This window comes from Hemiscyllium ocellatum, chromosome 17 (genome assembly GCF_020745735.1).
Source record: "Hemiscyllium ocellatum isolate sHemOce1 chromosome 17, sHemOce1.pat.X.cur, whole genome shotgun sequence".
Lineage (NCBI taxonomy): Eukaryota > Metazoa > Chordata > Chondrichthyes > Orectolobiformes > Hemiscylliidae > Hemiscyllium > Hemiscyllium ocellatum.
The window spans coordinates 52352762-52367913 of NC_083417.1; the positions used below are offsets into that span (position 1 = coordinate 52352762).

The 15152-nt window shown below is 39.3% G+C and overlaps 1 protein-coding gene across 1 annotated transcript in view; it reads right to left on the bottom strand.

The window, feature by feature from the left end:
* The window catches only part of LOC132824077 (dynein axonemal heavy chain 5-like), a 285827-nt gene extending 271336 nt beyond the window's left edge, over positions 1–14491 (bottom strand). The window contains 3 exon segments of the mRNA XM_060838346.1: positions 4018–4178; positions 10310–10394; positions 14333–14491. Of these exon segments, the coding sequence (XP_060694329.1) occupies positions 4018–4178; positions 10310–10394; positions 14333–14491 (405 nt within the window).
* Positions 14492–15152: the final 661 nt, after the last annotated feature.

The following is a 15152-nucleotide window of genomic DNA, read 5'->3' on the forward strand; positions in this document are numbered from 1 at the left end:
AACCGGAAAAGATGCAAAATCAGCTGGCACACCACCCCACCCCCACCCCATCTCCATTAGGGCCACAAACAGTCCTTCCAGGTAAGACAGAGGTTCACCTGTCTCTCTTCCAACCAAGTTTACCACATCAGGTTCTCCCAATATGGAATTCTCTACATCGGGGAGACCAAATGTAAACTTAGGGAATGATTCACCGAGCATCTCAGCCAGGCCTGGAGGAGCCAACCAGACCTCCCAGTCACTGCCCATTTTAATTCCCCTTCCCAATCCCTTTCTGACATGACCATCCTTGGCCTCCTCCATTGCCACAATGAATCAAACCACAAATTGTGTAACAACATCTCATCTTCTGCCTCAGCAGCCTACAGCCCAGAGGACTCAACATTGAGCTCTCCAATTTCAAATAACGTCCCTTCCCTTCCTCTAACTCCCTTCCCAGCCCCTCCCCTTCCCTTCCACTCCTCCCAGCCACCTACCAGATTCATTCCTCCCATTGACCAACCGGGTTGTACCCTTTGCCTGTCTTCACTTATCCCCACTTCACCACCCTGCCCCACTTCCCCTTTTATCTGCAGCTTCCCCTACACACACCCCTAGTCCTGAAAAAGGGTTACACATGAAATGTCGATTTTTCCACCTCCAGATGCTGCCTGACTTGCTGTGTTCTTCCAGCCTCCTGCTTATCTACTTTGGATTCCAGCATCTGCAGTTTTTTTTTGTCTCTGGTAAAATAACAGCTGCAGAGAAGGAACAATTCTGAGGAACATCTGAAACACTGATACATTTGAACACAAGTGTTTTCTGCTACATTTTAATATATCCTTTAGTTATTTAAATTTAATTAATTTATTAAAGTACAGAGAGAATTTTTATATAAGTGAACTAATTTGTTTACCAGAAAAAATACTGACAAGGATTTCACTTCCACAAATATTCAAGGTGCTGAAAACAATATTCCAGGGAAGATTTAGAATAATTTATTTTTGGGAACATCTCCTTATATTTTTTTTAGAGATGTTAAAAAATTACTTTCAGAGTGAGACTAAACTCTAAATTAATTCATAATAATAGTTCCAGTGAATAAATTTTCATGTCCAGCTCCCTTGATATTCAGCAAATATTCAGCAATGTGCTGTCTTTCCAGTAAACCTTCCTTCACATGGTTCCATTTAAATTCATGAGTTCTGGGGAAAATAAACTGCTGCTTTACATTTCTGTATGTCAGCTTCAACTCGAATTCTTGTAGAATTAATTAGTCATTGTATAAAATGTATTTTCATTTTTGCTGCATGAGAATGATGTCTCGTCAGTGTTTTTCTGTGACTCCAGAGAAACCTGTAAAACTGAATTCACTTAGGATCAGAATGAAATCCTTCAGTGATTGGAGAGGAAAATGATTGTGATTCTTCGAATACAAAATACCTCACCTTATTGAAGGAATCCTTCATGGTAGTGTCTCACGCCCAACCACTCTCAGTGCTTCATCAATCAGTGCTTCTCTCCAGTATAATGTCAGCTGTGAAGCTGCTCTTCCTGATTGCACACTGATACATTATCTGAACAATCTATGCAGCATGCTGCAAAACCTGGGACTAATTAACAGCAAGGAATAATTATGCCACATGAGATCTTCCACAACTCCACTTTCCTACCTTTTCCCCATCACCCTTGATTATCTTAATGATTAAAAATCGACCTATCTTAGCCTTGAACGTACTTAACAACCCAATGTCTGCAGTAAAGAGTTCCATAGACTCACTACCCTCTGAAAAAGAAATTTGTTCTTATCTCCATCTTGAATGGGCGATTCGTTATTCTGAGATTATGCCCTCTGGTCCGAGACTCTCCCACAAGGGAAAACAGCCTCTTTGCACCCACCCTGCTAAGTGCCGTAAGAATCTTGCACATTTAACAAAGTTGCTTCTCATTCTTGTAAACTTCTATGAGTACAGGCCCAACCTACTCAACCCAGTGAATCTTTTATAGACTGCCTCCTATTCTGGTATAAATTTCCTTAGGTAAGGGTTCCAAAACTGTCCACAGTATTCCAGCTGTGGTCTGATTAGTGTCTTGTATAGTTTTAAGAATATGTCACTGTTTTTATACTTCATTTCCTTTGAAATAAAGGTCAACATTCTATTTGCCATTCCTAATATTTGCTGAAATTGTATGCCAGTGTTTTATGATTCATGTATGAGGACTCCCAAAACCCACTGTTTTGTAGCTTTTTGCAGTTTATCTCCATTTAATTAACATTCAGCTCCTCTATTCTTCTTGCCAAAGGTCGCATTCGCATGTTCTTCTGCCTTATATTCTAGTTGCCAAGTTTTTGCCCATTTACTTAGCCTGTCTTTTTCCTCTGCAGGAATTATCCTGCTAACTTGCCTTCCCAACTACTTTTGTTTCATCACAAACTTTATTCCAATACTTTCATTTTCCTCATCCAGGTCTTTAATATATGTTGTAAACTGCTATGGCCCCAGCACTGACTCCTGTGGCACTCCACTAGTTACAGGTTGCCTTCCTGAAAATACATCCATAACGTCAATTCTCTGTCTTCTTTTAGTTAGCCAGTCCTCTATCCTTGTTAATACACTAACTCCAACACCAGGGGCTCTTATCCTATTAAGCAGCCTGATGTGTAGTGTCTTATCAAATGCATTGGAAAATCTTGGAATATCTTACATGCATCCCTTCAAGTTGAAGGTTCATATTAGTATTTAGCCCCAATAGTTACCCTTGCATTTCTTTTCTAGTGCTATTTATTTATTATTTCCTCTCCATTTTGCTTCTTAACTGTTTGGCAATTTTGAAATATTATTAGTGTCTTCTACTGTGAAGATGGCTACAAAGTATATGTTCAACTCATTCAACATTTTCTGGTTTCCCATTATTATATACCTAACCTCCTTCTCTAAGGGACTTATATTAACATTGGTCTGTGTCTTACTTTTTATATATTTGAAGAAGCTCAGATTATCCATCTTGACATTACTTACAAGTTTACCCTCAAACTTTATCTTGTCTCTCTATTGTATTGGGGTATTTTTGATTTTTTAAGACTTTCACAATCCCTGTATATTTTTCTTTAAATTTGGTGCTAGCCTTAACTTCCCTGTTAATCATGGTTGGCTTATCCCTTTCCCAGAATCCTTCTTTCTCAAAGGGATATACCTTTGATCAGTGACAAGGAATTTCCTAGGTGGACAGTCATACCTGTTAGCCAGTGATTGCTAATAATGATATCTTTGTTGTGAACCATGAACTATTTCTTTAAAAATTTGCCATTTGTTCTCAACTGTCTTTGCCACCAAACAGCTTTCCAGTCCATTTTAGATAGGCCTTCCCTCATTCCTTTGTAAGTACCCTTACTTAGTGTTTAGCACAGTTGTTTCTGACACATATTCCTCCCTCCCAAACTGAATATTAAATTCTTCCACGTTGTGTTCATAGTTTTCTAGGGGATCTTTTACTCTGACATCACTTATTGAATCTGCCTCATTAGACATCGCCAAATCTAAAATATCTTTATTCCTGATTGGCTCACAACATACTGTTTGATAAAATGTCCCAAATACACTCTATGAATTGCAAATCAAAATATTGCAAAGCCTCTTCACTGCTTATATGGCATAAATTAAGAGTGCATTGGAATATTATTCATTGGAGAGAGATGCAGATCCAATAACACTCAGGAAGCTCAACATTATCCAATACAAGGAATTCCTTTTAATTGACATTTTAATCCATAAATCTAAATATGGTCACTTCTTTTATCAGTTTACAGTAGCTGCAATTTGTTAGCCACAGAATATACGGCAGTGACTCTTCAAGATTTCTTTGACAGCACCTTCTGAACCTGCAATCTCCAGCATCTACAGGACAAGGCTAGAATGTACTCAGATAGCATTACATTTGAGCTATAAACCATCTTGACTTGGAGACACAATACAGTCACTGTATCAAAATCCTGAAATAATCACAAGACCAGAATGACTTTTTTTTTTCAAAATTTACCCTGTATATGTTTTCACATGTGATAGCTCTGTTGGTATTGCCTCGTAGAAAGGCAATACAAATTCCAGTCAAAGCAGCTTGCTTGCCATCAGTAAGAAACAGCTTTAACACTTTACCATAGCTTGAAGAGCCTGGCATGGGTCCGCTTGCCCCGAGAACAACTAGAAAATAAATTCAAACAATTGTTGAAAACAATATGTGCCTAAACCTGCCCTGAAATTATTCATTAGTACTAACAGTGATTCAATACTTAATAATGATTTGATCATAATATTGTTATGACTCCAGTGATAGTGGACAAATCAGATGCCAGGATGAAATCTGGTTTGATAGATGTTGTTTAGTTAGTTAACATGATGGTTCATCTCTGAGACATATTCACACAAAGCTGCATATTTTTCTTCATCACAAATCAGAAGTTTATTATAGGAAAAAAAGTTTAAAAAAAGCTAAATATAGAACACTCCCAGAAAGATCTCAAAACAGAAAACAAGGACTCAAACTGCTCCCCAACACTATCAATTACAGAAACCAAAACTAGGAAATCACACTCCCATCTCAACTCTTTAGGATTCAGGCTGATTACAATGGACTATGAAGACAACTTGATGAGTCTTTTCCAAGAATGCCAACTTGAATTTTTTACAAATCAAGAATCTAAACTTTCTCACCTGGTTTAGAAATTTCACAAATCAAACACTTCTGCTGAGGCAATTTCTCCCATGAACTTGCCCTGAACTCCTTCTCTGAGAGAAACTAGGCTTGCTTCTAAATCCAACTCTGGTGTCTTCTGAACTGAATTGTAAAAAACTTGCTCAACCTTACATTCTCTGAACTGAAAACAAACCCAATGACTATACAATGTTACCCTACCAATTGCAAAGACTACAGTATAAATTTCTTTCCATTAAAACCATAGCAGTCTGCAATCAAGTGATTTCTGACAATTGCTGGATTTAGCTATTGTTTCAGAAGGAGTTTCTGCCCATTATTTTAAATAAAGTATTTCACAGAAGTAATTTAAGATTTAAATTCCAAAAAATAATGAGTATTTATAAAGTATATGCATTTCATCAAAATTAACATCAAATTGTATTACATATACAGATGATTCAAAACAGACGGTTTAATGCTATTGTAAACAATCTGAAATACACCAAAACTTAAATTAAAAACTAGTTAGCCATTCAGAATTTACTATTTAGATTTTATTTAGCTATTCCCATCCTTGAAAGGCTATTTTTCCACATCTCTTTAGCTTTCTCCTTATAACATATTAATTTCATCAGTTCCGTAGTCTCTTATTAATGGGTCTTAAATTGATCATGAGGGACTATTCAAAAGAAGCATGGATTAAAGCTCAAGTAACTACAATTTGAAGTTATATATCATATTAAAAGAGTTGCAAGGTGTTTCACAGCAGCATTATTAAACAAATTTGACACTGAACCACATAAAGACATGTTAGGAAAGATGACCAAAAGCTTGATCAAATAATTAGTTTTTACCCAACGTCTTAACAGAGGTAAGAGAGAAGGACAGTCAAAGAGGTTTAAGGAGAGATTTCTGATATCAGAGTCTTGGCAATTGAAAGCATCCTCATCCTAAAATCCCAATTGGGGATGTACAAACTGATAGAAGAGCCAAAGATCTTGGAGAGTTGTAAGCTAACGGAGTTTACAGAGATTGGAAAGGGCAATACCAGAAAGTTATTTGAAAGCTCTGATGAGAATTTTTAAAATCAAAGCATTGCTTAACCATTAGACAACATAGGTCAACAAGTGCCTGTTCCTATACTTTACGGTTCTACGTCAAGGTTCAAAGATTAGATCGTCGGTATTTCAATAACACAGCTGTAAACGAAGAGATGGGGAGTGGGGGGGAAGTGAAGAGCTTTTTTCTCCCATTGGTGAACACAGAAGGATTGGTAAGAGGCATGGGTTGTGAGTGGAGGGGCATAATGACTCAGTGCTTAGCACTGCTGCCCCACGGAACCAGGGACACAGGTTTCATTCCACCCTAGGGTGACTGTCTAAGTGGAGTTTGCACATTCTCACAGAGTCTACAGGGGTTTCCTTTGGGTGCTCCAGTTTCTTCCAACAGCCCAGTAATGTGCAGGTTAGGTGGATTGACAATGCTAAATTGCCCATAGCATCCAGGGATGTGTACGTTAGGTAGATTAGCCATGGGAAATGCAGGATTACAGGGATGGGGTTGGGTCTGGGTTAGATGCTCTTCAGAGAGTTGGTGTGGACTCAGTGAGCTGAATGGCCTGCTTCCACACTGTAGGGATTCTATGATTCTCTGGACAGCAACACAAGAAAGTGTTTAAAGAGGTGTCATCAGTGCCTGAAATAAAGGATGTCGTGAAATGGTAAAGTCAATGAGTTAGTTATGTGTATCAGTTGGTAAATTTATATAACAGGTAAAGGAGAACAGGATGGCAGTGAACTTCGTGGAGAGAGAACCTGATGGAAATCAAGATGACTGAGGCTTGCCTGCTGAGGGAGCAAATCTGTGAAGATACATTTAGATTAGACTAGATTAGATTCCCCACAGTGTGGAAACAGGCTCTTCAGCCCAACAAGTCCACACCGACCCTCCGAAGAGTAACCCACCAAGACTCATTTCCCTACAGTTACCCCTGACTAATGCACCTCACACTATGGGCAATTTAGCATGGCCAATCCACCTAACCTGCACATCTTTGAACTGCAGGAGGAAACCTGAGCACCCAGAGGAAACCCACGCAGACATGGGGAGAATGTGCAAACTCCACACAGTCAACCGAGGCTGGAATCAAACCTAGCGCTGTGAGGCAGCAGTGCTAACCACTGGGCCACTGTGCACCCAGTAGTTGAGGGAATTTTATGATAAATAGATGGGCAGCAGAGAACATGGAATTCAAATAAGTTGTGAGATGACAAATTGAAGTGTCAGGACAAAGTACAACAGAGTACAAGAACAGATTGTGACTAAATTTAGTGATGAGCTGCTTGGCAAATGTGACAATAAGAGTGGAGCAAATAGTAGAACTATGCCAGTGGTAGCAGCTTAATTTAATCAAACATTGAGAGTATTGCCATTGGTCCAAAGACTCTGTTTCCATGCTGTACAACTCTACAACTCTGAATGTGTCACCCATATTAATTCCATTATTGAAGACTGCACTGAGATTGATCTGCAAATGCCCAGTGGTCAACAGATGTGCAGAGCCTTCCGTGACATCATTCTCTATCACGAGTATCTCAAGCTTGCCAGTATCAATCTGTACAAATCCTGATCACGTCACTATGTTTGAACGTTATATCTTCATCAAAATTGCATGTCCAGTTTTAAAACAAGGGAGGAGGTATAGTGACAGGATCCTTCACAAACAGGAACGTGGAATAGGAGAACCATCACTTCCACCTTTACCAGCCTGTTCTGCACCACTCCACCACCCCATTACTATGCCCCAACCAATGGAGCCTCTAAGATTTTTCAGGAGTGCTCTGGTGTTTCCTCACCATGAATGTATGAGCAGTACCATTTTTATCACTTGCTAGTGATGTAACAATGCAATACATTGCATTTGTGCTTGTGCACACAGTACTCCAACTAGCACTGGAACTGGCAACAGATGTAACATATGTGGAAAAATGATAACATCCCTCAGCCAGGTATTGGTCCAGGCCATAATATCAATATAATCATCAAAGATTAGCTTTTCCATGCTGAAAGCCATGTCAAAGACAAGTATTGCAGAAAGCAATGTGGAGACAGCTTATTCATGTGAAGGGCAAGACTGGCTGGAGTAGAGAGCATTGGATAACTAGAAATATTGAGGCTCTGGTTGAGGAAAAGAAAGAGCGCATGTTAGGTAGAGACAGCTGGGATCAAGCGAATCCCTTGAGGAGTTTAGGGGTGTAAGAGTATCCTTAAGAGGAGAATCAAGAGGGGAAAAAGGGGACATGATTCAGCTTTGGTAGATAAGGTTAAGGAGAATCCCAAGAAATTCTAGAAGAATATTGGCAAAAGAGACATTAGGGAGAGAATATGCCCCTTAAAGATCAACGAGGACAATTATGTGTTGAGCCATAGTAAATGGATGAGGTCCACAATGAATATTTCGCATCAGTTTTAGTGTGGAGAAAGATGTGGAAAGGAGAGAACTCAGGAAATAAATAATGATGTCTTGAATAGAGGCCACATTACAGAAGAGGAGGTGCTGTAGGTCTTAAAATGCATAAGGTTAGATAAATCCTTGAGACATGATCAAATATATCCTAGGGCATCGTGGGAAGCTAGGGAATAAATTGCAGGGCCTCTAGCTGAGATATTTGTGTTATCAACAGCCATGGATGAGGTGCTGGAAGACAGGAGGGTGGCTAATGCTGTGCCATTATTTGGGAAAGGCTGCAAAGAAAAACTAGGGAACTACAGTCAAATAAGCCTGATGTCAGAGGTGAATAAGTCATTGGAGGGGAATCTGAGAGATAGGATCTACATGCATTTGGAAAGACAAGGACTAATTGAGGATAGTCAGCATGGCTTTGTGCGTGGGAAATCGTGTCTCACAAACTTTATTGAGTCTTTTGAAGACATGACCAAGACAATAGATGAAGTCAGTGCGATAGATGTTGTCTACATGGACTTTAGCAAGGCCTTCAACAAGGTTCCACATGGTAGACTGATTAGTAAGATTAGATTAAGTGGAATCCAGGGAGAGCTAGCCAATTGGATACTAAATTAGCTTGAAGGTAGGAGACAGAGGGTGGTGGTAGAGGGTTGTTATTCAGACTGCAGGCCTGTGACCAGTGGTATTCCATGAAGATCAGTGCTGAGTTCACTGTTGTTTGTCATTTATATAAACGATTTGGATGACAATATAGGAAGCATGGTTATTAAGTTGTAGATAACACCAAAATTGGCGGTGTAGTGAACGGTGAAAAAGATTATTTAAGAGTATAACATAATCTTGATCAACTGGGCTAGTGGACTGAGGAATGTCAGGTGAAGTTTAATTTAGATAAATGTGAGATATTGCATTTTGCTAAGACAAACCAAGTTAGGATTTTTACCAATACCTGGGGAGTATTGTCAAATAGAGAGATCGAGTGTGTAGATACATAGTTCCTTGAAAGAATCACATGTAGACAGGGTGGTGAAGATGGCATTTGGTACGCTTGTCTTCATTGGTCAGACCATTGAATACAGGAATTGGGGTGTCATGTTATGGCTGTACAAGGAATCAGTAAGGCCACATTTGAGCACCGCATACAATTCTGGTCACCCTGCTATAGGAAGGATGTTACTAAACTGAAAAGGGCGCAAAAAAGATTTACAAGGATGTTACCAAGACTGGAGGGTTTGAGTTTATAAAAAGTGGCTGGATAGGCTGAGATATTTGCCCCAGAGTGTAGGAGGGTCAGGCTGACTTTTTGAAGGTTTATAAAATCATGAGGAGCATAGGTAAGGTGAATAGCTAAGATTTCTTCCCCAGGGGAGTCCAAAACTAGAGAGCATAGGTTTAAGATGAGAAGGAAAAGATTTAAAATGTATCCAAGGGGCAACATTTTCATAAAGAGGTGGTGCACATTTGGAATGAGCTGTCAGAGGAAGTGATAGAGGCTGGTACACTTACAACATGTAGAAGATATTTAGATAGGCACATGGATAGGAAAGATTTAGAGGGATAAGGGCACTCTTAGGCAAATGAGACTAGTTCAGTTTTGGGAATCTGGTTGACATGAAGGAGTTGGGCCAAAGGGTGTATGGATCCATCACTCTAACAGATCCAGAGGCAGAATCAGCCAGGCCATCACTCAAAGGAATGCTTTAGATAAAGGATGAAATCAACAAGATTGGCCCCCGGTGGGTGTGCTGAATGTGAAGCTTGATAAGACATAAGCATAGAACAGTTAGGGTTGCTGCTCGAATGGGGGTAATGACAATTGTCTCATTGGGCCCCTCAAAAAAGTCAAGAGAGATATTTAAGGAAGCTATAAACTTATCAAACAGAAATTAAGCTTGGCACTATGGCAACACTTTAAAGGAGGCACAGTAAAGAGGAGTTTAGGAGTGGTAAAGGGAAAAGAAAATTTTAAAAAGGGTAGAATAAAAGGTGAAATAGAAATGATGGGCTTGACTTTCTTCTCAACTTTAAGACAGCACTAAGAAACCAAAGTTGCTTTTAAATAAAGTAGCAATTGACTATAATGAATGTGATTATTTATGTAACTTCAATAATTTGTGAGACAGGATTTTGAATTAAGTGCTGCAAACAATATCATATATAGTAAAGAATAACCTGTTTCTGGAAGGTCCACTTCCTGATAGAAGAACAAAAGGCTTTGTCTACCATCAGCAATAAAAAACTTTTCAATTTGTTCCAGCTGAAAAAGAAAAACATAGAATCAAACATCTTTTTGTCTTTATTCACATGTTCTGTTCTGCTCCGATGTACCATGCATCATCTCTGGCTAAGAATTAAATTATCTGCTCCCAGTCACAAGTTTAAACAGTGCAATTGTATATGATCATTTCTGTGCAGAACCATCAATGTGCACTTAACTGCAATCTCTGCAAAGCCCTCCATGTACACACGCACATTATCCTGGCACTAATGATTCTCAGAAGTATTTTAGTTCAGTTTCAACCCAAAAGTCTTCTTAGCACAGGAATTTTATAATAAGCCATCCCATATTGTTGATTTGTTCAATTCTACCTTTGATTTCTGATATCCTAATTTCCTCTGTTGTTTATGGTCTTTCATCCATGCTATTCCCACAGACTGTTTCATCCATGACAAAATTGCCTTCTCAAATCTCACTACACACCTTCCAGTGGCAAATACAAACAAGAACACATTAATTCCTTCATCTCCAAGATTGAAGTTATCAAGCAACAGCCTCTGTCTGTTTATTTCCCTCCTGTATTTTAGATCCTATATTTGTAATGAAATGTTATGGTTGAAAGTAAGGGTGTTAATTCTGAACAAAGGAAATTATGGATAGGTGAGGCTGATTGGAAGTATATTAGACAATATGATTGTACATAGGTAATGCATATCTTTAACGAATGATTCCATGATTTACTGTAATTGTACATTCCTTCAAGGTTCAAAAACTCAAAAATGGTCAATCAACCATGGCTAACAAAGCAATTTCCGGATTGTATAGATTAAAAGAAAAGGCCTGTAATGTTGCCAGAAATAACAATCATGCTGAGGATTGGGAAGTTTATAGAAAACAACAAAGGTGGCTCAAGAAACTGATTAGGAAATGTAGAATAGAATTTGAATACAATCTGCAAAACGGATCAAAATGGGTTGTAAATGCTTCTATAAGAAAGTTAAAAGGAAATGTTTGACTGAAGTGAATGTGGGGCCGTTACTGGCTGTGTCAAGAGAATTTATAATGAATAATAGAGAAATGGTAGAGAAACTAAATGATTTCTTTACGTCTGTTTTCCTGAGGAAGGTAACCAGAGAGTTCTTGGATTAGTGTCTCTGGAGAATGAGGAGTTGAAGGAAATTAGCATTGGAAAGAAAATTTTACTGGAACAATTAATGGGGCTAAAAATTGATAAATCCCCAGGATCTGACAATCTACATGCCAGATTGTGGAAATCTTTTAAAGCCAGTTCATTAGAGTTCAGGACTAGCTTGTTCCTATGAAAATGAAGGATATGAATGGCAAGATTTGGGAACCTTGGATGACAAGAGAAGTTGTGAACTTAGTCAAAATGAAAAACAAGGCATACATAAAGTTTTGGTGAACTAACTCCAGAGGGCTGGTGCCCCTTCACCAAAGTCACCCTTTATTTAAATCTAGAGAGTCCTTGATGCAGATCCAGCTCTCTCAGATAGCTGTTGGAGTGAGCAGGATGTCTGACACTATTGTTCTTATCTGTCAGCCAGGGCTCCCTGACTGGACCAGGTTAACAGTCCCAATCAGGGAACTCATATTCTGTGAGGTCCACCTGGCTGACCTAGTTACAATCACTGCATCCCTTCCCCTCAGAGTCTTTTTTTATATATAATTCCTCCTGGGGCATTTTAGCACTGGGTCAGGTTCCACCAACTCCACCTCTGATACAGGTGACGTGTAATGCACAGTAACTCATCTCTTGCTCCTGGACCATCTCAGAAGAAATTCATTCTCTTCTTCAGGTGGCAAAGGCATCGAGGCACTGACACCCGTTGTGTCTATCTCAGATTCCAAGGTATCTTCAATGCTTGAAGGAGAGGGAGAACCCATGGATTCCAAAATATGGATAGGTTATCAAGGAGCTTTACACCCGCACTGTTTGCAAGTTTGTAGCTTTCATATGGTCCATATGTTGGTTCAGGATTGTTGCACGCACCCAAACTTTATACATCACTGGACCTGACCTCATGTTGACCATGCTTCTTAATCATGCAGGGCCATTCACATGATTTTTACACCAAAGTTTGTCCTCTGAATTAAGCTATCTCTCTCGCTTAGCCAGGTCTTCTGTCTGGTATTGGTGTTCCTGATGCCATTTCATGTATGCCCACACCCCAACTGCAGAAAGATCAGATTTAACCTGTGCAGAGTTTTCTCCCCATTAGCAACTCTGCTGGAGCTATCCTTGAGGAGTGGTCCTATAATCAAAAGGAACTGGGACACTTTGGTATCAAATGAAGCAGTGGGATGTTTCTTTAAACCTACCTTCAACATTTGGACTGTCCTTTCTGCCAGACCATTGGATTGTATGGAGCTATCTTTATATATTAAATACTATTTGACTTTAGGAAATGCTCAGATTCCCTGCTGGTAAACAATGGCCTGTTATGTGATCAACACTTCCAGGAGTCAGTGTATTGCAAAAAATGTTCACAGTTTCTCTATCAACATCCCCATGTTTGACGAATGAAGTGTGTGTATATCAACCCACTGTGAGTGGGTGTCAACAATGACTAAAACAATTGAGCTCATGGAAGGATCTATATAGCCAATATGTAACTGAGTCCAGGGTTTACCTGTCCATTCCCTGAATGTGGGGAATCTGCTGGAGGTAAGTTTTGTCTCTGTTGGCAATCTGGGCACTGCCTTACCATCATGGCTATGTCTGCATCTGATCCTGTTTATCAGTCATAACTTCTCGCCAATATCTTCATTTTGGAAACTCGTGGATTACCCCCAGTGTCTGGTGGCAACATTTGCCTGGGACAATCACCCTTGCTCCCCATAACAACATGCCATCCTCTACCATGATTCTGGTCTCTCTGTATCCAAAAGCTTTTCAATTCTGGTTGTGATGGCCTTTTGGTTTCCCCCAAACCACCAGCTGTTTCGGTTTTGCCAGGACCGGATCTTTCTGGGTCCAATGCCTGATATTGTCAGCTGTGACTGGATATCCAGAAAATTTAAAACCACTATGACTCTTCCAGTGGTGATACCACCGGTGCTGTATCTGCCATCAGGCGGCAGCTCAATACATCTGCATTTGCTACTTAGCCTCCTGGACAGTGTTCCAACTTGTAATTATACACACTTAGTATTAGAGCTCACTGCTAAATTCAGCCTAAAGCTATAGTGGCACTGCCTGGTCCTCCTTAAGTAGACCTAAAAAGGGTCTATGGTCAGTTGTTATTACAAACTTACATCTGTAAAGGTATTGGTGGAACTTCCTGACTCCAGATATGACCAAATCTTCCTTCTCTATCCGAGTATATTTACACTCTACATTAACCGAAGTCCTGGATGCATATGCTTTTGGGCAATCCTCTCCATTGGGCCAATGTTGAGCTACTACTGCCCCAATGTCTTACTGGGATGCATTGTATTTCAATACCAGATCTTGCTTAGGATCATAGTGTGCCACCACCTTAGAGGATGATAACTTTTTCTTCACTTCCCTGAAAGTTATGGCTTGGTTATGTGATCATTTCCAAGGCTACGGGAAATTAGGAACAGGTAATGACTAAATATTAATGAAGGAATAATTGGCTGAGCACTTGGCTGAATTAATAAATCAGCATTGGAGCTGTGAGATGTTTAAGTTGAAATAAAATCCTGACTAGCAATGAATGTGCTTTGACTCTGTCTAACTTTTAACATCTGGTGTTTAGCATAAGTCACATGTAGTTTTGCTCTACTTGGTTTACATAGTCATGCTAACCAGCATACATGTCCTAGTCAGTCACATATTGATCTGCATCAAATCAGACCATCTTTCATAATGTTGTACCTGGAACAAATATTTCCTATCTTATATTCCCACTTGTTACACAATTTTTGCAATCTATCTCCCAAATACAACATAATCAAAACTTATGCAACTACAAAAATAGAGTTGTGCTTACTTGAGTCCCTTCCAGCATGGCATCTTCAACATCAAACCTTTCCAGAGATAGACAGGTTGCCACAGTTTCAAAAATGTATTCGTATCTGCTATCTAGCTGAGTCTGTTTAGCTTCATGGTCTTCTCTTAGTTTTTGCTGAAATACAGTTAAACATAGCATAAGACCTTTTTTAACAATACGGGAACTTTCACTTCTTTTGTAAGCGTTCCCATCAAGATAACTATATCAGAGTAAGGAATGGAATACTTTCACCCTGGTGCTGGGACCAGTGTCCAGAAAGCAGGGAAGAATTGATCAAAACGAATTAAAATCGATTAAATATCAGTGGGCCATAGCTGTTTTCTATTGGAATTAACACATCACATCATTTTTAATTCGATTCAACCAGAATAAGTGAACATGATCATTGGAAACCAGTTGATATCCCCAACTGAACTTTAACTGGAACTATTCGAATCTTACTGGAAGGCATTGATGTGTTGTCTAGTTCAATGATATAAAACTGAAAAAAAAATTCAAAATCAGTTAGGATTCAATTGCCCAGTTGACATCAACTGTAACCGTTTGAATTTTACTGCAACCATTTGACTTCTGGTTGAGCAAATTGGCGGGACAACCAGATGAATTTGAATGAAGTGGAGCCAGATGAATGCAGATGCCTCAATTATTCTTCAAACTGGAAAGTATGAGTCAAAGCTAATTGGACTGAGTTAAAATCAAAGGATGGCCAAATGTGCGAAGCAAAAAGTCATTGATGTGTCATTGCAAATATTCACATCAAGTTAACAATGTCTCACAAATAACGCAATGGTATCTCCCC